We start from the raw sequence: 21,674 nt of genomic DNA on the forward strand, positions 1-21,674 counted from the left end.
AGCCCGTGGGTCACCGACTTGTACAGTGGTCTTGAGATGGTAATGGATGTTAAAGAAGGGAGCTCCCAGTCATGACGACCACAGATAGGTCCATTGAATCTCCCCCTGAGAGAACCAGCCAGGGAATCAACTACAAAGTAATCCTATGTTTCCCACTGCAGGATTTGGTGGACAGCAGTATCAGTATGGGAAGGAGCTGAACAGGCCTCTGAGCAACCTGATCGAGCTGTAATTCCTGTTCACTGCTGGGGAGTTGGACTAGATGAGCTTTAAAGGTCCCTTCCAACTCCAATAATTCTGTGTTTCTATGACAAATGTAGGAGAGCTGGATGTGGGGATGGAGCATTTACATACTTGTTGCAGTTTTCAGTGCTTCAGCCCTCCAAGCATCGGCGTGGCCCTCCTCTGGACCTGCTCCAGCAGTTCTTCCTGTACTGGGGGCCCCAGGCTTGCACACAGTACTCCAAACAGTCTCACAAGGGCAGAGTAGAGGGTAGCAATTCCTCCCCCTCCCTATCAGCCATCCCTTGTTGTTTAGATGACTCACCGCTGGGTCTTAGCAGTGTAGAAATACTTTTTTTTCTTTCTTTCTTTCTTTCTTTTTTTTTCTATCTACTGTGCCAACACATTGAAGTTGATAAACCAAAGTTTGGCATGGAAGACAACAAATGCTAGAGATATGAAGAGACAGTGCTTCCTGCCTACGCTTAACTGGGAGCTGGGATGAGGGATGTTGCTAGTGGGTCAACTAAGACCACGGTACTTTTCTACGGTGGGGGGGAGGGAAGCTGGCTTTGCATGAAATGACTGCAAGCTGAGGTTGAATCAACAGCTGCTCTTTGGAAGGCGGGAAACATGGAACGGTGCGGCCGCCGTAAGGCGCCACGCTCTTCCGCCTTCTAGCGGAAATCGAACTACGCCTCCCGTCGTGCCCCGCGGGGAGCGCAGGGGGAACAAGCTCTTCGCTGATTGGCTTCTTTTCTTCCATCTGCGGCCAATCAGGTGCGCGGCTGCTGGGGGGATGCGCTCCACGCGCGTGAGGCGGGCTAGCGTCCTGGGAGCCATGGAGCAGGAGCAGCAACAGCAGGGGGAGGTGAGCGGCGGTGGGGTCGGGACGGCGCCGCCAGAGGCCTCCTGCTCCGACAGCGGAGCGCTGTGCAAAGCCCCACAGCACAGGCTGCGGGGCCCGGGCCGCCTCGTGTCCCGCGGGAGGCGCGCGGTGCGGGCTGTGTTGGCCGTGTAACGGCTGTTTGCGGGCGGTCCGCCTCCCCGTGTGGCGTCCGGTGTGGCTTCAGCGGGCCGTGGGGGTGGGGAAGAGACGGGGGCACTGCGGGTGTTCCCGCTCGGTAGCGCGTCTCTGCTTTCAGGCCCTTTTGGTTCCGGAGCAGCGGTCCGAAGTTCTTTGCTTCCTGCGATCTGAAGGGAGGTGCGAGCACAGAAGGGGCTGAGCTGCACAGTTCCTAGTGCCTCCCCTTACAGTGCTCGCTGTGTTGATGCTGCCTTCTTGCTGCTGTCTTGCGAATTCCTAACACCTTTTCTCAGGTTGTTTTGCCCTTATTCTTAGCTTGAGGCTTTTGTGGTCGGCTCCTTTCCTTCCGTTCCCGTCTCTCTGCTCTCACGGTAACAGCTCAGGATGTGACCCTGCCTGGATGCCAGGTGTGATCGGATGCAGAGACGTGGTTGTAGGGAAAGGCTCTTGAATAAAAGGTGACCTGTTGAGACAGCTTCTGAACTGAGGTCAGCTCTGGTTTTTGCAGTTTCCAAAGGATATAAACTCAAATCTGAAAAAAGTTGGCCAGCTGATCACAGAAACACCAAGGTTGGAAAAGGCCTTCAGGATTATCCAGTCCAACCATCCACCTGTCACCAATAGTACTTACTAAACCATGTCCCTCAACACAAAATGCAAACGTTCCTTGAACACCTCCAGGGTCAGTGACTCCACCACTTCCCTGGGCAGCCCATTCCAGTGCCCGACCACTCTTCCAGAGAAGAAAAGTAGTATATCCTAAAATCTGATGTTTTGTTAGTTTTGGTGGCCAGAGCGTGTAACTTGGTACTCTATGGGAAGCTCACAGTGGCTTTGATGATGGTGTCTGCACTGCTGTGCAGTTGTTGAAAGAGACAGTGCCTGGAAGGACGCGGGCTCTTTCCGTCTTTGTCAGTGTGCCTGTGAAGTTCCCTGCATTCATCCCACATTCCTCAAACTTTATGTCACTGCAGCTCCATGGCTGTGTTTTTTCCTCTTGGGAAGCAACGTACAGCATACAGTCTTCCTCTAAGGGAACTTGTTGCAGGAGGAGCAAGGCCAAGTGCAGGGTGCTGCACTTGGGCCGGGGTAATCCCACGTATTTATACAAACTAGGAGAAGAACCCTTTAAGAGCAGCCCTGCAGAGAAGGACATAGGGGTCCTGATGGATGAGAAGCTGGACATGAGCCAGCAGTGTGCGCTTGCAGCCCGGTAGGCCAACTGTGTTCTGGGCTGCATTAAAGAAGGGGTGGCCAGGAGGAACAGGGAGGTGGTTGTCCCCCTCTACTCAGCTCTTGTGAGGCCTCATCTGCAGTACTGCGTCCAGGCCTGGGGCCCCCAGTACAGGAAGGACATGGAGATCCTGGAGCAGGTCCAGAGGAGGGCCACTAAGATGATGAGAGGGCTGGAGCACCTCTTCTATAAGAGAAGTTGATGGAACTGGACTTGTTTAGCTTGGAGAAGAGAAGGCTCGGGGGGGACATCATTGTGGCCTCCATATTTGAAAGGACTGTACAAACAGGATGGAGAACAACTGTTTATGAGGGTGGATAGTGAAAGGACAAGGGGGAATGGTTTTAAAGTGAAAACGGGAGGTTTAGGTTAGATATTAGGGGGAAGTTTTTCACTCAGAGGGTGGTGATGCACTGGAACAGGTTGCCCAAGGAGGCTGTGGATGCCCCATCCCTGGAGGCATTCAAGGCCAGGCTGGATGTGGCTCTGGGCAGCCTGGTCTGCTGGTTGGAGACCCTGCACATAGCAGGGGGTTGAAACTCGATGATCACTGTGGTCCTTTTCAACCCAGGCCGTTCTGTGATTCTTTAAACTCCTGAATTTGAGATTGTTGCATGGATTTCTTGCACAGTCCAAGGCTTCTCTGTGGTCCTGAAGGTCTCCCAGCAGTGAAGGCAAGCTTGTGAATGTTTGGCATAAAATGTCTGTTTTGAAGCTGTCAGTTTCTTTTGTTAGATGGTGTCTTCCATTAGCAACACACCTTCATCTTTGGAGAGGGTGGAGGAGGAAGGTGAGGAGGAGGAGGAAGAGGAGGAAGAGGATGACTTGGACATCTTTGGAGGCTATGACAGCATCCGGAGCTACAACAGCAGCATGGGCAGTGACAGCAGCTCCTGTCTGGAAGAATCTAGTGATGATGAGGTGGCAGATCGGGAACTTGGGGATCTTCCACTCTCCCCTGTGCACCAGCCACCCACGGGCCGGATTACAGAAGACAGTGGCTCTGAGCCAGGTAGTGCCCATTCTGGTGTGTGTGATGGAAGGAATGAGGGCTGGTGGAAAGCAAAGGGTGTGTGATTTCCTTCTGAGTATGCTCTGGGAGCAGAACTGGACTGAGACTGCAGGTTCTGGATTACATGGGGGACCCGCTATGTGCAGTGGGGATTGCCTGGGCTTAGATCTGTCACTTGTAAAGCATAGACCCTGCTAACTGCTCATGTTTCTGTGCTTTTCCTCTCAGCTGTGTGCGAGATGTGTGGGATTGTGGGAACCAGGGAAGCTTTCTTCTCTAAGACCAAACGTTTCTGCAGTGTCTCCTGCTCCAGAAGTTACTCCTCAAACTCCAAGAAGGCCAGCATCCTGGCCAGACTGCAGGTGAGTCAAAACCCATCCTCCTTCCCCGGGGATAGAGCAGAATGCCCCTGTGTACAGGAATGGATTTTTGCTGTCTAGTGAGGTCTCAGGTTGCTCTTACCAGTGGTTTCTTATTTCCGATGAAGCCCTGTATGGGAACTGCTGAGTCACAGCCTCTGATGGATCACCTGAGGCGAGCCATGAGTCAGCCAGAGGAGCACAGCTGAAGGCAATTCACCTGTGCTGCCGGAAGGGGTGGAGCCAGGCTCCACTCCTCCTAGACCTATTTAAGAGCTGGCTGCCAGTGGGGAAGGGTCTCTTCTGGTGATCACCTCTCTTGGTGTTTTGTGGTGAGCCCAGCCGAAGGGTAAGCTCTTCCACTTATTCTCTTTTTGTTATGGTTGTCTGCTCTGCCTAACTCTCTTGATTATATTGTGATTATAACATCTTGATATCTATTGATTATACAAGCCCCCAGGGAAAAGCATCCCAGTTGAGAGGTGTTGTTTCTTAGAAGCTGGGGAAGGACCTAGTTATATTTTATTTGTTATATCTTCTAGTTCCTGAGAGCACTATAGTAACCTGAAAATCGTCTCTGGAGAGATGTGCATCTCCTGCTGGCCAGTTGCAAGCTTCTCTTTCTTCCTATTCCACTAATGTTCCTTCTTTTGTAGGGGAAGCCGCCAACGAAGAAAGCCAAAGTCCTGCACAAGGCAGCCTGGTCTGCCAAGATCGGGGCCTTCCTCCATTCACAGGGCACAGGGCAGCTGGCAGATGGGACGCTGACAGGCCAGGATGGTGAGTGTAGGCAGGTCATGAGGAGGTGCATCTTTAGGAGGCGTGACCGCGAGATGCTTCACTGATTTCTCCAGAGATGCTGGAGCCCCAGAGGTGGCCCCAAAACTCCCATTTCTCAAGAGCAAGTGACACCACTGATGGGATCTAGCTGCCCTTCAGGGAAAAAGCACTCGAATACAGAGTCCCTGCTCACTGGGTGGCGTGGTGGCATGTTGTAGCCTGGAGGTAATTGAGTACTGTGTGCTTTTAGATAAAGCTCTTTGCCTTACTTTCTTCTGTTGTCTGTTTCTAGCGCTAGTCCTGGGCTTTGACTGGGGAAAGTACCTGCAGGAACATGGCTTCAAGGCAGCTCCAGTCAGCTGCTTCAAACACGTGAGTTCTTTGCTGTGCCTCACAGTGTGCGTGGTACACGTTGCATGCACTGGGCTCTGTGGTGGTGAGTGGAGAGAGGCCTGGGGAGAGGCCTGTTTGAGCACTGTTTGTGAGGAAGGGAGCTGGGGTTTCTCACAGCCAAGAGTGGGAGGGAGTTCCATGGGGGGAACCTTTAATTTCAAGGGTGGAAGCAGAGGAGTACTGCCAGTGGTGATGTGTCTTTACTGGGGTGGGTTTGACTGGGTTGGATGGCAGACAGTTCCCAGCTGCCTCTGTGGTTTCTGTGGGTAAGTACCACACGCAGTGATGTGCAAGGAGGAACAATAACTGTTCCTCCATCAACTGCTCCTCTGACAGCGATTGGCAAGCCCTGTGAGCCAAGGAGCCAAGGCAGAAAAAATGGAAGGATAGCAGCAGCTATATTCTCTCTCTGTTAAAATAATTTGATCTGTGATTAGTATTAACAAAATTGGGTTTTTTTTGAGTATAGATCAGGAAGATGATGGCAATTTTATTGATGATTTGGGATTTTCATACCATAGAATGGCAGCAAGATAGGTCACCCTGAAAAGTAATGCCTCTTAGTTCCATGGAAACTACAAAAGATGCAAAGAGCACAAGAACAGTATTTGGTAGAGCAAATTCTCAACTATAAAGCCCTATAAAACCTGGTCACCACCATTAGCTGAATCGTAAAGATGAGCTGATGGAGACAGTCTTCATTTTGTGGTGTGGCAGCAATACATGGCTATCTGGGACCTAGCTTGTCTTTCACATTGCTGTCTCCTGTGCTGCAATGCAGTACCCACACCTCACTATGCTCACATCCACTGTTTACTCTCTGCAACTGTTCAGCAATCATCAATGAATGTCAGTGGGTGCAGTTTTTTCCACATGGAGGAATTCAGTGACACACCTTGGCTTCATCCACACTTCCATGTCAGATGATATTTTGTCAAACTGCCCCTCTGCTGCCCTCTGTCACATGGCAACAGAATGGGATGGAATGTTGGCAGGAAGGTACAGCCTCTGCTGCTATGTCACTGTGGGCCAAGGAATAAAGTAGGAGGCATTACTTTCAGAGCAGCTCTCCTAATTTGAGATGGCAGAACAGCCAGCAATGAAAGAATACTTTTCTACCTCTTGGGATCTTCTATAAACACCCCAATGAAACGTTGGTCACAGTTTGGTTGCAGCTGGCAGGTACAGGAGGGATAAAGCATGCAAATCTTTTGTCAAAGGTGAAAGTGCTCAGACTGCCAATGTCCCTTTTAAATTGTGGCTGCCTGTATTCTTTAGGTGCCGCTCTTTGATCAGTGGGATGACGTGGTGAAAGGTATGAAAGTGGAGGTGCTGAACAGTGATGCTGTGCTCCCCAGCCGAGTGTACTGGATTGCATCGGTCATCCAGACTGTAGGTATGCCTGCAGTGCAAATGCCAACAGCCAGGCACAGCTGACTGCTGGGGGAAACTTGAGTGAGAAGAACAGAGCTGGTCATGTAAAGCATCAGCTCTTTGGAGCTCAGCAATTCATGGAATCATAGAATGGCCTGGGTTGAAAAGGACCACAGTGGTCATTGAGTTTCAACCCCCTGCTACATGCAGGGTCTCCAACCAGCAGACCAGGCTGCCCAGAGCCACATCCAGCCTGGCCTTGAATGCCTCCAGGGATGGGGCATCCACAGCCTCCTTGGGCAACCTGTTCCAGTGCATCACCACCCTCTGAGTGAAAAACTTCCCCCTAATATCTAACCTAAACCTCCTGTTTCAGTTTAAAACCATTCCCCCTTGTCCTATCACTGCCTGTCCTTGTAAACAGCCGTTCCCCCTCCCATTCATAAGCTCCCTTCAAGAACTGGAAGGCCAAAATGAGGTCCCTCCAGAGCCTTCTCTTCTCCAAGCTAAGCAGGTCCAGTTTCCTCAACCTTTCTTGATAGAAAGAAATTGCTGAGGGATTTTGGAGCAGGAAATACCGTGGTATAGAAGAGGGAGGAAAACAGCATCTGATTCCTTTTCTGGTTGCTGGGTCCTTTGCAAGGACTGTTCCACCTCCATAATGGTTGGAGAAGCTCTGATAACCTGTGCGGAGTTCTGAATTCCTTGTTGTAGGGAATAAAGCTGTAGTACCCAAGACAGAGAAGAGAAATTATGTCCCTGATGCCTTTCTCTGGTTGTCTTCTCTATCCTGACAGGATACAGGGCCCTTCTGCGATATGAGGGCTTTGAGAATGATGATGGCCATGACTTCTGGTGCAATTTAGGCACAGTGGATATTCATCCCATCGGCTGGTGTGCCATCAACAGCAAGATCCTGGTGCCACCACAAAGTGAGTGTGGGACAAGAGAGACCAGAACACTGGCTTGGCTGCCTTTGGTTATGCATGGTACGGTGGGATGGGCACTCCTACCCACAGCTCTACTTGTGCTCTGCTGTGACAGTTGGGGTTGTTCACCCTGCATCTCCCTGTGGCTGACCCAGGGGGCTGCTGGGTGCCGAGCTGCTGTGTCACATCTGTGAAGGGATCCTAATGAATGTAGTCCTTCTTCCTTCTGACCTTCACAGAAACTATGTTTAGTTTTTGGAGGTTCATCTTGGATGCTGTTTCTGAGCAACGCACTGGCTCCAGTTCTTGCTCAGCTAGCAGTTAGGAGAAGGAGGCTAGTTTAGCAAGATTCTGGCAAGTGGCTTTGTTTGGTAGGACTTACATGTTCCCTGTAATACCACTTCCACATCCAGATGGGTGGAGCTGGATGTCAGCTTGGCGCAGTCCCTTCTGTGGTGGTGATCCCTCACAGGCCATCGTGAGGGTGAGCTGCAGAGTAGAGTCTGTCTGAGAGCAGAGCGTTGGAGTGTGAAAGCCTTCTCGTACAGATGAACTCTCCTCACCGAAGAGGAAGGGTGTAGCACAGTCCTTTGGTCATAAAGAGTTGCTTTTTCCCTTATGCATGTCTAGCTATCCATGCCAAGTACACTGACTGGAGAAGCTACCTCATGAAAAAATTGGTGGGAGCCAGGACCATCCCGGTGGATTTCCACATCAAGGTGAGGCCTTGGTGAAGGCGGTGCTTCCTTTATTGCTTCTCAGGAAGCTGAGATGGTTTTTGCTGCTTGTTCCTGGAACACAGCAGAGAGCTCACGCTATGGCAGGTGTTGGAGGCAGGCAGATGTGGTCTGTGTGTTTCTTCTCCCAGCATTCCACTCCCACCTGATGAGCAGAAATGGGGAGCACCTTCCCTTCAAAGATGGGCATTCAGTTTAGGCTGACTGAAGTGTCAGAGTCCATTGAGAGTGCTCTGAGTAATTCTATAGCACTCTGAGATCTCCAGTGCCAGAAAGTCAGGTGTTCTATAAGTGCCTTTGGGTATTTGCAGGTGAGTACAGATAGGCTGTTATCAACAAGCTGCAGGTCTCCAAATAGTCCATCAGAAGGCAGCCAGTGACTCACTGGGTCTGTCTGTAGCATAACTCCAGTGTTGGAGGTAGAGTTGGCAGGTGGTTTATCATGTTGCTCAACCTTTGGTCACAGTAGATAGCGAAAATAAGGACCTGACCTCTTGAAGTCTACTGAAAATCCTATTATCCTTTGGGAAGCTGTACCTCTCTGTTCCCACCCTGGAAACCTTTATGGCCTCTTTTAGGGCTGAAAAAGGCACGCAACTCCCCATTCAGTTCCTGCTGAACAGAGAAGTGATGTTTTTCTCACCTTCCATAATATTCCACATGCTGGCTAAGCACGGCTCCTGGTCTGCGGTACCTGTTGTAAAGCCACAGGACCAAGGGAGATTTAAGGTGGATGTGCCCAGCCATGCTGTCATGTTGTGGGGCTGGCAGCTCCCTGTGCCTCTGGTGAATTCAGCCCCATGCAACACTTGCCAGAGATTTGGGCGGCTTTGGGCAGTGAAATGAGCTGAGCAGAGTGTGTGTGAAGGGGAAAGAGGTTTCTTTGAAGTCTCTGGGGAAGGAAGGCACTGTGTGCAATCGCCTCACCTCTTCTTGTTGTTGCCAGATGGCAGAGAGCATGAAGTACCCGTTCCGGCAGGGCATGCGGGTGGAGGTGGTGGATAAGAACCACGTGTCCCAGACACGCATGGCAGTGGTGGACACTGTCATCGGGGGTAGACTGAGACTCCTCTATGAAGATGGTGACAGCGATGATGACTTCTGGTGCCACATGTGGAGTCCCCTCATCCATCCTGTGGGCTGGTCACGGAGAGTGGGCCACAGCATGAAGAAGACAGGTAGGGATCAGGCTCCCACAGGCATCTTTTGGTTTGCCTTTGCTGCCCGGCTCTACTGTTAACACCAGTCCCATCGTGGTGGCAGATCAGGCATTTGTTTTTGTATGAGCTCTGTATCACAGCCTGTTAGAGGAAGATGTAAAAGGATTGATGTGTTTTTATTCGTCTGATCTGATCTTGTTTAGCTTTTGAGTTCTCACAGATAACTGATAGCCAGCATGTTTTCTTGCTGCATTTGCTGCAGGTTTCTCACTTCTTTAGTGTTTTTTTTCCCCCATTCCTTGCAGAAGAAAAGCGCAGTGACATGGCAAACCACCCCACCTTCCGGAAGATTTACTGCGATGCTGTTCCCTACCTGTTTAAGAAGGTAGGACAGGCCTTGCTTTCTGCCATGGCTACAACGCAGGGAGCAGTGATGCCACTTCCTTGAGTATATGTTGCTTTGTGGGCAGTTCAGGGTGATTGGTCTGTTCCCCTTTCAGCTATAGGACAGTGAAGTATTTGGGGTGTCGAGGCAGGGGAAAGTCAGAATAATAAGGCAGGAAGACTAAAAGATGGCATCAGATTGAGGAGTGAGCAGATGCTCAGAGTTTTGAGTAGGAGTAAACAGGTGGGGCCTGAGATCAGAAGGAGACTGCTGCAGAGCAATAGCCAGATGCTCGGTCTGGCCTGAGTCTTGGCAGCAACTTGCTGGCATAAGGGCAGTATTGTGCTGTCTGCCTCTTTACACTGTATTTTAGTTCTTTATTTCCCCTCCCTTCTTGTGTTAATCCAGTTTGCATCTGGGGCAGTTGGTGTCAGGATGGGGCTGTCCCACACTCCTGACAGTACCTGGTGTTGTGGGCTCTCCTGTAGGTTCGTGCTGTATATGCTGAAGGTGGTTGGTTTGAGGAAGGCATGAAACTGGAGGCCATTGATCCTCTGAATCTGGGCAACATTTGTGTGGCCACTGTTTGCAAGGTAAGTTTTGGGTGGGGAAGAGGTCTTCTGGCTTTGTCTGAGACATTCCAGCCTTTCCTGAGGTCTTTGCAAATGGATAGGACTGGGTAGAATTTTGCCTGGGAGACAGGAGAGCTGTAAAGTGGAGCTATCAAGAGAAAGGTGGGCAGCTAGGATATGGAGGGTGTGTTCTGGGCTGGTACTGGAAAGTAAATTGCTCCTCCAGGTTTCCTCACGAGGGTGCTCTGCATCTCCCAAAGCAGGGTTTCCTTGGGATTTCCCTCAAGAAGGGAACTGCTGTAACAGAACCCCAGGCAGAAGGCTGTGATACCTGGGGTCTGGCAGGGGGGATCCAAAAAACTTTTGACTGGAAAATATCCCTTTAGGCAGCTCTTCAGAATGCTGAGAGGCTGGGGGCAGTTGTGCTTACAACATTTTGTCAGTCCTAATTAGCTGCAATGGGCGTTATGAAAGGAGTCTCACTGCTGTCAGTAGCTGCCTACAGCTGGATTGGGTGACCTTCCCTTCAGCCCAGTAACAAACTCACAGTGTGTGCAGTGTAGAGGGGGCTCTGGGCTGCCAGTAGGATCTGGTTTTGGGGGGGACAGCAGAGCTCCCAACCTTTATGGCGGAGCCCTGATCATAAAACTGATAGTGTCAGTTCCAGTCCTGCAGCAGTTGCTGCTCTGAGGATTAGCTTATGCTGGCTGACGTATCAGGAGAAGCTTCTGTGGATCCTGGAGCATATACTAAAATCTGTGAAAATATACTAAAATATACTAAAAAATACTGCATTTCACTGTCTAGTGGCAATGGTGGTTCAGCTGTGGGTGCTGTGAGATGTTTTGAAAGGAGAGACTTTAGAGCACTTTTGCCTTTCCCTCCTATCTTAGGTGCTCCTGGATGGATATCTCATGATCAGCATTGATGGAGCCACATCTGATGATGGCTCTGACTGGTTCTGCTATCATGCTTCCTCACATGCCATCTTCCCTGCCAACTTCTGTCAGAAGAACAACATTGATCTGACCCCTCCAAAAGGTGAGATTTGGATTCTGGCCTGTGGCAAAAATCTGTGCGCAGAATCTGCTGGACTGGGCTTTTCTGGGAGGTGGCAGATTGAGATGAATCAAAACCTCTGAGTTCCACCCTTCCTGGTTTTTGAGATCTAGCTGACTGGAGGAAAAGCTCTCACTCAGTACCGAGTCTTGGTGAAATGAAGCAACGTCTCCAGAGGGCATCACTGTTAGTTTAGCACCTGAAGGATCATGGGGACAGGTGTACAACTCCAGTGAATAACCAGCGGTGTAAAGGATAACAACGCTGGGAAGTGATAACTGGAGCTATTGCTCTGTGACTCGGACCACTAGAAATGGCAGGAGCCACCTCTTGTTGCACAGATAAATCGAGTCTGATATACCATCCCTCTAAGAGTGGATTTTACTGCCTCACCTGGCCATGCCCAAACAGGCCTACTCTGAATTTGTGTTGCAGCATTTTGTGTAGTGCTATTCTGTCTTCCCTTGATGTTGCTGTGGGTGGGATAAAGATTGCTTGTAGTGGTTTGCTTTGGATGTGCGATCAAATCCCTTCTTGATTGTTTCTCCTCACCTATTTCTGTGGTCTGATATACGATTGACGTGGGTGTTGCATCTTTTCTCTCTTCCCACTGGAGGGAGGTGCTGGACTGCCGTGGAATCTGTACTCTAAGAGTATGTCCAAATCAGATTTACACGCTTTGGAGGTAGCTACTGTGCTTCTCTCTTGCCTTTTCTCTCAGCTGATCTGCCCAGTGGTTGTGTTTTTTCTCTGACCTCTTTTTCCTCCTTCAGGCCAAGATGCAAAGACTTTCAACTGGGAAAGTTACCTGGAAATGACAAAATCAAGATCTGTTCCGGCACGGCTCTTCAACACAGTGAGTGCTGCCCAGGAGAAGAGATGTGTTTGTAGTCAGCAAGAAAGGCCACAAGAGTTCTGTCTGTTGTCGAGTGGTTGAGGCTGGAAGGGGCTTCTGCGTCCATCTGTTCCAACCTGCTTGAGCAGGGACACCTAGAGCAGGGTGCCTAGGCCCACGTCCAGATGGCTTCTGAAGGTCTCCAGGGAGAGAGGGAGGGAGATCCTACAGGCTCCGTCAGCAATTTCTGCCTGTGTTCAGGCTTGAGAGTGGGCTTTTTCTTTCTGCTTGCTGTAGGCAAGCCTGTAGCTGTTGCAGGGAACTGCTGTCCAGTATGGCTTTGGTCTGGATGCAATCGCCTTGAGTTTTCCTTTATCTTCTTAATGCACTCAGGACTGCCCAAACCACGGCTTCAAGGCAGGCATGAAGGTGGAAGCAGTGGATCTGATGGAACCCCGGCTCATATGTGTGGCCACGGTGAAGCGTGTAGTGCACCGTCTCCTCAGCATCCATTTTGATGGCTGGGACAACGAGTATGACCAGTGGGTGGACTGTGAGTCTCCAGACATCTATCCTGTGGGGTGGTGCGAACTGACAGGTTACCAGCTGCAGCCGCCTGTTGTTCCAGGTGAGTGAAGACTTGACTCTGGTTTCTAATGCTGGAGGCCAAGGTGTCCTCCCTCCTTCTCTGTGAGCGGCTCCTCGTTTTGGCCCATTTGACAGCTTGGGCTGGGCTGGCTCCCACAAGTCCTTCTCTGCAGCCGCACGAGCTTGCAACTGGCAGAGGAAGGAGTGTGTGGTGAGGAGAAAACAACCTGAGGTTTGAGGTTGGCTCAGGTTCCCCTCGGCGTCCCCACCTGCACACCGACAGAGAGCTGCTTGTGCTGAGGTTGGGTAGAGTTCAGGTGGTCCTGTCCCTGCACAGCTCCCTCTTCCTAAGCACACTACAGCCTTAGCCAGGTAGCAGGGGCACCTCGGGCACCGCTCCCTTAGCTCGTAATTTCTCTGACTCTGTGGAAGGTAAGAGTTTCCCTCTCAAGAGTTTGTTCCTTTCCTTGTCACAGGGAGGCCATTGCCTCACCTCTGCAGATTACTTCCTCTTGCATCCAAGCTACAGAGCTCATTTTCTCTGCCTGTTCCTGCCCGACATGCACTAGGCCTCTCTCCCCTGTGCTGCCCCAGCCTGTCACCCTGTGCCCTCACGTGGAAGCACAGACAACAGCTGCACTAGGGCCTTGCTTTCCCCTCAGCCGGTTGTCTGGGGAAGAGGGCGCTGACTCGGGGGGACGGGTGTATCTTGTTTCTCGCTTATATCACTTCATCCCAGTTACCTACTGGTTGTGGGACTTGGCTTTCGTTTCCCTCTCGTCTCTATGGCAGAGCTCACAACTCCAGTGAAGGCCAAGGAGGTGCCCAAGAAGAGGAAGAAACCCTATGGAAAGAAGAGTGAGTGATGTTTGATTAGTGCCCTCCCGCTCGCTCGCAGGCTGGGCCCAGTGAGAGGAACCCTGTGTATGAGCAGAGCAGGAGAGAGAGGCCTCGTCTTGCTGTGTGTGCTCTCAGTCAGCTCTGGGTGTGACAGCTCAGCTTCATCCTTCTTACTCGCCCCCATTACCCAAGAGCAGAGCGCCGTGCGTGTGTGGGAAGGCTCTGTCTCACAGTCTTTTCTGTTGGCTGAGGTACAAATGGTGCTTGTTTGCAGGCGTGAGGTGTGCTGCTTTCCCACCATGTCTGTGGTAAGAGGGAGTTTCTTGGCCACAGCTGGAGGGCAGCCAGAAAGCAGCCCTGGCTGCTTTGTGCTGAAGGAAAGAAAGCCTTAAGATGGCTGGAGAGGCCAGTAGTGGGGCTGGACCGTGTCACTGTTCTACCTTGTCCTCGTTGCTGTCGTTGTTGCAGTAGATATGGCAAGTCATGCGTAGACGGGCAAGGAGTTCATTCCCCGGGGGGTGGAGAGGAATGGACATCTAAAGAGTACACAGACACTGAACCTAAGTAAAAACGTCAGCTAAAATGGAAAATAGCAATGCTACAGTGTCCATGCCCTGGAGCCACCGTGCCCATTTCTTAGGGCTAGACCCAGACAGGTAAGCAAATCTTGAATGGACTCCAAGAGGACCAGCTCCTGGGAATTTAGGCACATGCTGAAGTCCATTATCTCTAATGAAGGACAACACGGAGGAGCATATGTTGAAATGATGAATGTAGAGTTCTTCTTCAGTAGCTCCTTTCCTTTTTTTTTATGTAACCAGTTGGCAGCTAATGATGGTGCAGTTTGCTGGTTGGTTGCGCTGGTCCCTGGCCTGTGGCTTCTCAGTGGAGCTGGGGTGCTGATCTAGCAGGGGAAAGAAGTGCACATTTTCCTATGCTTTGTTATCTCTTTCTTAAGGAAAAAAGTTACCTGCCAAAACCCGCACCATCAAGCAGACGGCCAAGAAGCCTCCCGTCTCACGGCTAAAGCGAGAAGCAAAAGCTTCCAGCAAAGCTTTGCCAGATCCAGCACCTGACGAGAGTAAGGGAATGCATTCCTTGACCCTGTAGCAATGTGCAGCTCTCTGGTGCTGGGGAAGGGGGTTGGGTAGGGTGCTTGGTGTGCATGGGGTGGGGTCTCAGAAGAGTTCCTGCTGCTCATAAAGGCTTAATTTCGCCTTTGCATGGACAGAGAGAAGGTGGACCACACTGGCTTTCCCTGTATTGATTTCCCCTTCTCTTTTTCCTTTGCTAGTCATTGCTGTGCAGGTGAAAGAAGAAACCATCGACCCCTTGGAGGCAGAGTTTGAAACCACAGAGCTTCCTGTTCCTATCAGCAGCATAAAGCAGGAGGACACAGACTGATCTTGGAGCATCCTGCGGTTGCCTCACTTCATCTGTGGCCCTTTGGGAAAGGTCCTGTCAGTGAGAAGTAGAAGACTTAGAGGGGCCTTCTCTCTTTGTGGCAGGCCACCCTGCATCATCACATCTCTGCTTTCTTGGTGAGCAAGAAGATTGCCCCCAGGCCTGTAACTTTAAGCCTTAGCAAATAGACTCAGAAAAGCCTCAGGCTTGCAGAGGAGCATGAATGGGTAGCTGCTGGCAGTGTGCTCCCTGCCCCAAAGGCATCTTTTCGAGCAGAAACCGCTGATGGGGACAGAGGCTGCCAAAACACAAGAGGGCAATCTGGGCTCTCAGCTGCAGCTGGAGATGTCAAAGATGTGATTTGAGATGATGCGTGCAGGTCACACGTGTCAGGGAATCAGCTGCTGTGCTGTGCTCTCTGGGTGCAGCCGCTGCCTTTGGGAAGGAGAGGAAGAGTGGAAAAGCTGAAAATGGAAAAGCAATGATGATGCCTCTTAAGAGAGCAAGAGAGCTCTTTGTGTACCATCACTTCTTGCTTTGGAACCCAGAACTGCAGTGTGCATGGTGCACAGTTTGAGATTTTTATTTTTTAGTAGTTCTACTGTAAATTTGATCAACAATATGTATCCTAAGGCCCTGTGGATTAAATGAAGGAAGAAGCCAAAGGCTTGTGTCATGTTTTCCAGAATACTAGGGCAACCCAAACTGGGGAGCAGAAAAACAAATCGGAAAGGTCAAGTAGCAACAGAGACAAAGAAGCTTTCTAAGTACTCCTGTGAGCTTTGTACAGGTGGGGAAGTGCCTGTCTTGTCTGTGGTGCTACAGGCCCTGTGTGGCTGCAGCACATCTGCCTTGTCAAATGCTGCAGGGAAATGACAGCTGTGCAGGACAGTGTCTTAGTCATGAAATGGCTGCCTTGGCTACGCGCCCCTCTCCAGTTTCCAGGCAAGAGCCTGCAGTGCCAAAATAGTTCATGCTTTGGAAAGTGCTTCGTGACAAAATAATCATAATAAAATGGCAATGATGGCAAAACTAGTTAGTGAACACTGGAGAGAGTGAAACACGAGTGAAAAAATTGTGGAGGATCGGTGTCAAAGCTGATGGGCGAACTGGGCCATTGCAGTCTGCCCTGTGTATGTCTCCCTGGGTCTCTGAGGAAACTTCTGGCCCAAAAAGGGCCAATAGAAAAGTGTTATGGAAGCAGCCTGTTGTGGGGTGTTAATGAAGGCAGGGAAGGGGGTGTCCCTGCAAACCCCCTGCAGGGGGATCCTGTTCTGGGGCAAAAGCAGAGTGTTTCCTCTCTTCCCCTCCCAGTGGTGCCAACCTATGGCCTGTTGTAGGGAATAGGCCAGGTACGCTGCTTATGAATGGGGTGGGTGAACCACTGATCAAACTTTGCAAAAAGGAGAACGATTTCAATCTGCTTTTGTTTTAATTCTAAGGAGCAGCTGGGAATTCAGGCAGTGTTTTCTCTGATGAAAATTTTTAAGTTTTCTCCTCTAAGATTTGAGCCAGCATGGGATGCTAGAGCTGCTTCCAGTCTGTTTCAGCATTTCTGAACCTTTGAAAGCAGTCAAGGAGAAAGAACATTTGTGAATTCCAGCTTTTCTGCTCGGCTCTTGAAGGCTTGTGAAGGTAAAGCAAGCATATGGCTTTGCTGTTGGAGTCGTCAGATAAAGCACATAGCAAACACTGCGGAAGCTTTCACACAAGTCCTTTACAGGATAATGTGCCTCTGTGGTCTGCGAAGACAAACCTTGCATCTGTCATACTTGGCCAGGACAGGTCAGCATCACTCCACTGTGGCCAAGCTCTCTCCTTCATACCCTGTACAAGCTCTGTGTTGCTGCAGCGAGGACAAGCCCAGGAAACTGCTCTGAGCGTGTTGTAGGTACAGCCCTGTAGCACTTCACATACGTTTCCTAAGCTTTGTTTTTCCTGAAGCCTCTGGATGGTGGTTTTTCTGACCTCTTCTTCTTGCTGGGTTTCCTTGCAGCCTTAGACTTGTCAGCACTGGCTCCTCTGGCTCTCCAGCCAGGACAGTTTTGAAAAGTGGTGGAAAACTTCACCTTCTGCCCCTGGGCTTCTGCAGGGGATGCGCAGGTGGCCCCAGTGCGCAAGTTGAGTTTCTCAATCCACCTGGAAATGAGGCAGAAGATCAGAGGAGGAGCAAGAGATGAGGCAAAACTGCATGTGAGCGGGTATGAATTGTTGCAAAACCTCTTGCTCAGGGCCTCACCTGCCTGGGCTTGGAATATCTGCTCATCCCTGTGCATCACTGCTCTTCTTACACTCTTTTTGCCACACAGATGTGTCTTGCAGGACTAGACCTCCCTGCTGAACCCATGTCACCAGTTGGGCAGCTCTGAGTGTCCCTGTGACTGTGTCCCCTCACAGCACTCACCTGTACAATGGTAGCAGCCTGCAGTCGCAGTGGAAAGGCACATCCCTCAGATTGAGGATTTCCAGCCCTGTGAAGTTGCTCATGTTAGGAATGCTGCTCATTTTGTTGCTCTCCAGATGCAGGCTTTTGATCTTGGGTCCAAGTCCAGCAAAGGCACGGGGGGAAATCTGCAATGGAACAAGAGTGTGGCAAGGGGATCACTGTTAAGAGGAGCAAACTCTGCTTCACAGCCACTCTGGAGAGCTGAGAGCCTGTCCTGAATTTGGAGTACCCATGAAAGAGTAGCTCTAATCAGCAGTGACTACGGGTTGTGTTCTAGGACTCACTAGATCCTACTCAATGTTTCTGGGAAGAAGATGATGTACAGGTCATAGAGTGATCTCTAAGAGGTGCATGGTCTGTATGAGATTGGTGTTAGCACCAAATTCTTGACAAGGAGAAATTCAGGGTTATAGCAGAGGAGTCCTAGAGGAGGGATCATCAAAAGAGGAGAAATTGGGATTGAGGAAGGAGCGGTTTGAAGAAGGGTTACAGGAATGATCTGTACCCTGCCAGCATTTGCTGTCTTTAATGAACAGGGAGTGAGGCTGTCCCAGGTCAGCTGGGGATGGGGCAAAAGCAAGACACAGCTCCATCCCAGCACAAGGAAGCTTCTCCCCCTGGCTGAGCTGTGGAGTGTCTCCCGAAGCTTTGGGAGCCTGGGGACTTTCAGGGGGTAGAGGTTCCTACAGGGGCCTGTCCCCTGCTCACACGCACCTGCTCCAGCCCCATGTTGTCCAGATAGAGGTGCTGCAGGCTCCCAGCCACCGGCAGGAAGGCACCATCCCTGATGTGCTTGATGGGGTTTCGGGACAGCTTCAGTTTGGTCAGGGCAGGCAGGTGCTGCAAAGATGATGTGGGCACCTCCTCCAGGGAGTTCCTCTCCAGGTGCAGCTTCTCCAGCATCTTTGTGGCAGCCAGGGCAGCAGGGCCAATGCTCCTGATGACATTTCCAGCCAGGCTCAGCCAGCGCAGCCCCGCCAACCCTGCCAGGTCACCTTTGGCCAGCTCCCCAATGGCATTGTGCTGAAGGTGGAGGGAGAAGAGGTTGGGCAGGAGCTGGAAGGCACCGGAGGGCACCTGCGTGAAGGCGTTGTGATCCAGGTGCAGGTAGGCGAGCTGTGGGACCCCCTCAAAGGCAGCGGGCACCAAGGTGCTGAGCTGGTTGTCAGAGAGGTAGAGGTAGACCAAGCTGGGCAGACCCCGCAGTGCCCCAGAGTGCAGCTCTGCGATACCACAGCTCTGCAGGTGGAGGGACACCAGTTCCTTCAGGCCCAGGAAGGCACCTGCAGGCACCATGCCCAGGGCATTTCGACGTAGGTCGAGGAGCTGGGTGTCTGTGGGGAAGCCACGAGGGATCTTCCTCAGGCCTCTGTTCTCACAGTTTGCGTGGTGGAATTCAGGGGAGCAGGTGCAGCCCGTGGGGCATGGCCCACTCGTGGTTCCCCCAGTCTGCACCGAGGGCACGGTGGGATTGGGGACGGGCACCTGGGGCTCCCCGCACTTCATCTCAGAGGGCCTCAGGGAGTCGAGGGGTCGGCCCTGGAGGGCTGCGGGGGCCACGCAGGTCCCCTCTGTCTGCACTCTTGCCCGCCCCATCCAGCGGTGGAAGGGGAGCAGGAGGCAGGAGCAGAGCAGGGGGTTCCCAGCCAGGCTGATCCTCACCAGCCCCCCGGCCCCCACCAAGGCAGGGAGCCCCTGCAGCTGGTTGTGTGCCAGATCCAGCGTCCTCAGCAGGGGGCTGCGGGAAAAGGCATCAGGTGCCACGTCCTGCAGGGCCGCATGCTCCAGGGAGAGGTGCTGGAGGGAGGCCATGGCCACGGCCTCCTCGGCCAGGTAGGTGATGGGGTTGTGGCCCAGCTCCAGCCGTGTGGCCTCGCTCAGCCGTGCCAGAGCCTCGCTGGGCAGCGCCTGCAGCTCGTTGTGGTCCAGGCTGAGCCTGCGCAGGGCAGGCAGGGCCGTGAAAGCTTCACTGCCCAGCACGTGGAGGGCGTTATGAGACAGCCGGAGCCACCTGAGGCTCTGCAGGCCCTGAAAGACCATGTCTGGGAGGTAGACCAAGGCGTTCTCCCTCAGGTCGAGGAGGGTGAGGGACTCCAGCCGGCTAAAAGCGCCCGGCTGCATTTCCTCCAGGTTGTTCTGCCGCAGGATGAGCTGCTGCAGGGAAGACAGCCCGTCCAGGGCTTCCTGGTAGAGGACAGCGATGCTGTTGGAGGCCAGGTTGAGGTGAAGCAGCCGCCCCAGCCCCCGGAAGGCCCCTTCCTCCACCCTTTCCAGCTGGCTGTTGCTCAGGTCCAAGCGTGTGAGGTAGGGTGTGCTGAGGAAGGCTCCGGCTGTTACCACCTTGAAGCTGTTGCCCCGCAGGTCCAGCTGCTTGGTGAGCTGCGGGTCATGCAAAGCTCCGTGTCACCGCGGGGCTGTGGCTCACCCCCTCCCATGCCCAACGGTTCCTCACCCACCTCGGGGATGGTGTCAGGTATGGCTGTCAGGTTCTGGCTGAGGCACAGGACGTGTGCACGGAGGTTGTCACAGACGCAGACCGCAGGGCAGCGGGCTGCAGTCATCCCTCCCGGTGCCAGAGCCAGCACCAGTGCCAGCAGGAGCAGCTCCATGCTGGGGCACCTGCGGCCGAGGAGAGGAAGAGGTGAAGGAAGGCAGCAATGCTTTTCTCACCCCGAACAGTACGGGGCTTCGGTGGGAACCGATGGGGCAGACGCTTGTTGCGGCACACACGAGGCCACTGGCTTTGAGCAGCCGTTCTGAGCCGCCACGCTGCGCCCAGAGCTCCTCCAGCCGCGGTGCAGAATAATGCTCAGCTCTGTTCAGCGGCAGCAAGGAGCGGGTTGGTTTTGGCAAAGCGACAGCGAGCTTCATCGGAGGGTACCGGAGAGGGGCCAGGGCTAAGGGGAGCACAGAGGGCTCCTACCACCGTTGTGCAATGGGGCCGACGGGGCTCAAACACGTGGGAGCCACCGTGCTGCCCACCCTCTCACTCCGATCCCGCCTCTGCTCTCCTCGCCCTCGCACTGCGGTCACATCCCCCCGGCGACGCAGCGGCCCCAGGACACCAGCGCTGCCCTCCCCCTCTTTTCCACACACCTTTTGGGCTTCACGCAGCGAGTCCCAGGTCCTCGAGAGACGGCAAGGAACGAGGGGGAGAAGCTGTTGCGTCCTGCTTCTGCTCGGCTCCTGCAACACCGCCCGCCTCTCCGTGCCTGCACCGGTATTTGCAAAAGCAAGCGCTGAACGGGACGCCTTGTGTCCCTTTCCCAGCAGCGCTGGCTGGAAGCAGCCAGGAAGGGGGGAGGAGGCAGCGGCTCAGCCGTCACCTCCTCGTCACCTTACGGGACTGGGATTCTGGGCGGCTGCAGGCGGCACGATGGGAAGCCGGCTGCGGGGCAAAATGTTTTAGCTCTGCCTGCAAGGAGCCCAGTCCTGCTCTCTCTCCTTACCACCGGATCGCTGCACGCAGCCGGAGCTTTTCCTCCCCTCTGCCACCGCTGCTTTGCTGCGCTTAGAAAATTCGAAATAAATACTCTGCCTTCAGGGTTTGGTGCACAAGGCAGGCTGAAGCAGCACTGCTGTCACCCCCACCTCAGCCTGATTTTCACATTCCAGAGCAACAAGTGCTCAAGGATCCCACGCCAGAGCCACAGGAGGGTTGGGACCTTAGAAATTACAAACTGTTTCACTTCTTGTTTGCTCCCTCCAGCTTGCAGTAACACTTCTGTTTGCAGCTGTTGCCAAAGGAATAAAAGGGGACCCAGTAAAGGAGGCAGGGCCCAGCCTTAGCACAGAGCTGAATGCTGCCATCACAGCCTCCATTCCATTCCATTCCATTCCATTCCATTCCATTCCATTCCATTCCATTTACTGACTCAGATACAGAGTTTTGGTTTAGAAAATATCCCTTGCTTTTAGCCTTCAGGCAACCTTTTCCAGAGTAATGCAGACACTGCTCACCTGAAGGTGTTCCCTTTCCCTCGGTTGTGGGCACCGTGAACAGGCCCACAGGGTGGCAGAATTCAAGCAGAGACTGTATGCATGTAGAGCTGGAGCATACCACACATTTCCATCCACTGCTTCAAACCCTTTCTTCTCTGTAAGCATTGCCTGCAAACCATGTGAGCAAACAGCAGCTCCTACATCATACAGGACAAGCATGCCCCCCCTCCCCCCCCACTTAATGGATGGTAGCTGCTCAGCTAAGTCCATTTCCTTTCCTGCTTCTGGCACTCTGTACAGTATAGCCAATGTAAGGGCTGGGGCAAGGATGAACACTTTCCTTCAATCATAACTGAGGAAAAAACAATCAGTGCCA

At 52.4% G+C, this 21,674-nt stretch overlaps 2 protein-coding genes across 5 annotated transcripts; one reads left to right on the forward strand and one right to left on the reverse strand.

The window, feature by feature from the left end:
* The first annotated feature begins 1,004 nt into the window (after positions 1-1,004).
* On the forward strand, positions 1,005-15,575 carry L3MBTL2 (L3MBTL histone methyl-lysine binding protein 2). 3 transcript variants are annotated; one of them, XM_052668005.1, is made up of 17 exons: positions 1,005-1,093; positions 3,219-3,495; positions 3,724-3,857; positions 4,511-4,634; positions 4,927-5,006; positions 6,306-6,423; positions 7,199-7,333; positions 7,961-8,049; positions 9,014-9,245; positions 9,533-9,612; positions 10,101-10,205; positions 11,078-11,225; positions 12,017-12,099; positions 12,472-12,706; positions 13,459-13,524; positions 14,465-14,587; positions 14,801-15,575. In XM_052668005.1, exons 1-17 carry the CDS (start codon positions 1,022-1,024, stop codon positions 14,908-14,910), a joined length of 2,211 nt encoding a protein of 736 aa, XP_052523965.1. In that variant the 5' UTR covers positions 1,005-1,021; the 3' UTR covers positions 14,911-15,575. The 3 variants fall into 3 exon arrangements, with proteins under 3 accessions (XP_052523965.1, XP_052523966.1, XP_052523967.1); XM_052668006.1 differs by having other exon boundaries at positions 9,536-9,612; XM_052668007.1 differs by lacking the exon at positions 13,459-13,524 and having other exon boundaries at positions 1,006-1,093.
* Positions 15,576-16,323: 748 nt separating this feature from the next.
* Positions 16,324-21,568, reverse strand: CHADL (chondroadherin like). Of its 2 annotated transcripts, XM_052668002.1 has the most exons (6): positions 21,317-21,568; positions 20,453-20,568; positions 19,813-19,975; positions 18,071-19,735; positions 17,315-17,481; positions 16,324-17,049 (listed from the first exon to the last, which is right to left on the reverse strand). In XM_052668002.1, the coding sequence occupies exons 1-6, from the start codon at positions 21,566-21,568 to the stop codon at positions 16,833-16,835; spliced, it is 2,580 nt and encodes an 859-aa protein (XP_052523962.1). In that variant the 3' UTR covers positions 16,324-16,832. The 2 variants fall into 2 exon arrangements, with proteins under 2 accessions (XP_052523962.1, XP_052523964.1); XM_052668004.1 differs by having other exon boundaries at positions 20,453-21,544.
* Between the last annotated feature and the right edge of the window lie 106 nt (positions 21,569-21,674).

This window comes from Tympanuchus pallidicinctus, unplaced genomic scaffold (genome assembly GCF_026119805.1).
Source record: "Tympanuchus pallidicinctus isolate F22 unplaced genomic scaffold, pur_lepc_1.0 scaffold8, whole genome shotgun sequence".
NCBI classification, from domain to species: Eukaryota; Metazoa; Chordata; class Aves; order Galliformes; family Phasianidae; genus Tympanuchus; species Tympanuchus pallidicinctus.

Bases quoted from the DNA above. Each gene is read 5' to 3' on its own strand.
- L3MBTL2 (XM_052668005.1), top strand. From the start codon at position 1,022: ATGCGCTCCACGCGCGTGAGGCGGGCTAGCGTCCTGGGAGCCATGGAG. The intron at 8,050-9,013 runs GTGAGGCCTTGG...TGTTGTTGCCAG, and splicing joins CGGTGGATTTCCACATCAAG to ATGGCAGAGAGCATGAAGTA. The intron at 9,613-10,100 runs GTAGGACAGGCC...GCTCTCCTGTAG, and splicing joins TTCCCTACCTGTTTAAGAAG to GTTCGTGCTGTATATGCTGA.
- CHADL (XM_052668002.1), bottom strand. From the start codon at position 21,568: ATGGACTTAGCTGAGCAGCTACCATCCATTAAGTGGGGGGGGAGGGGG. The intron at 20,569-21,316 runs GTGAGCAGTGTC...ATACCGGTGCAG, and splicing joins GGGAAAGGGAACACCTTCAG to GCACGGAGAGGCGGGCGGTG. The intron at 19,736-19,812 runs GTGGGTGAGGAA...CATGACCCGCAG, and splicing joins TACCTGACACCATCCCCGAG to CTCACCAAGCAGCTGGACCT.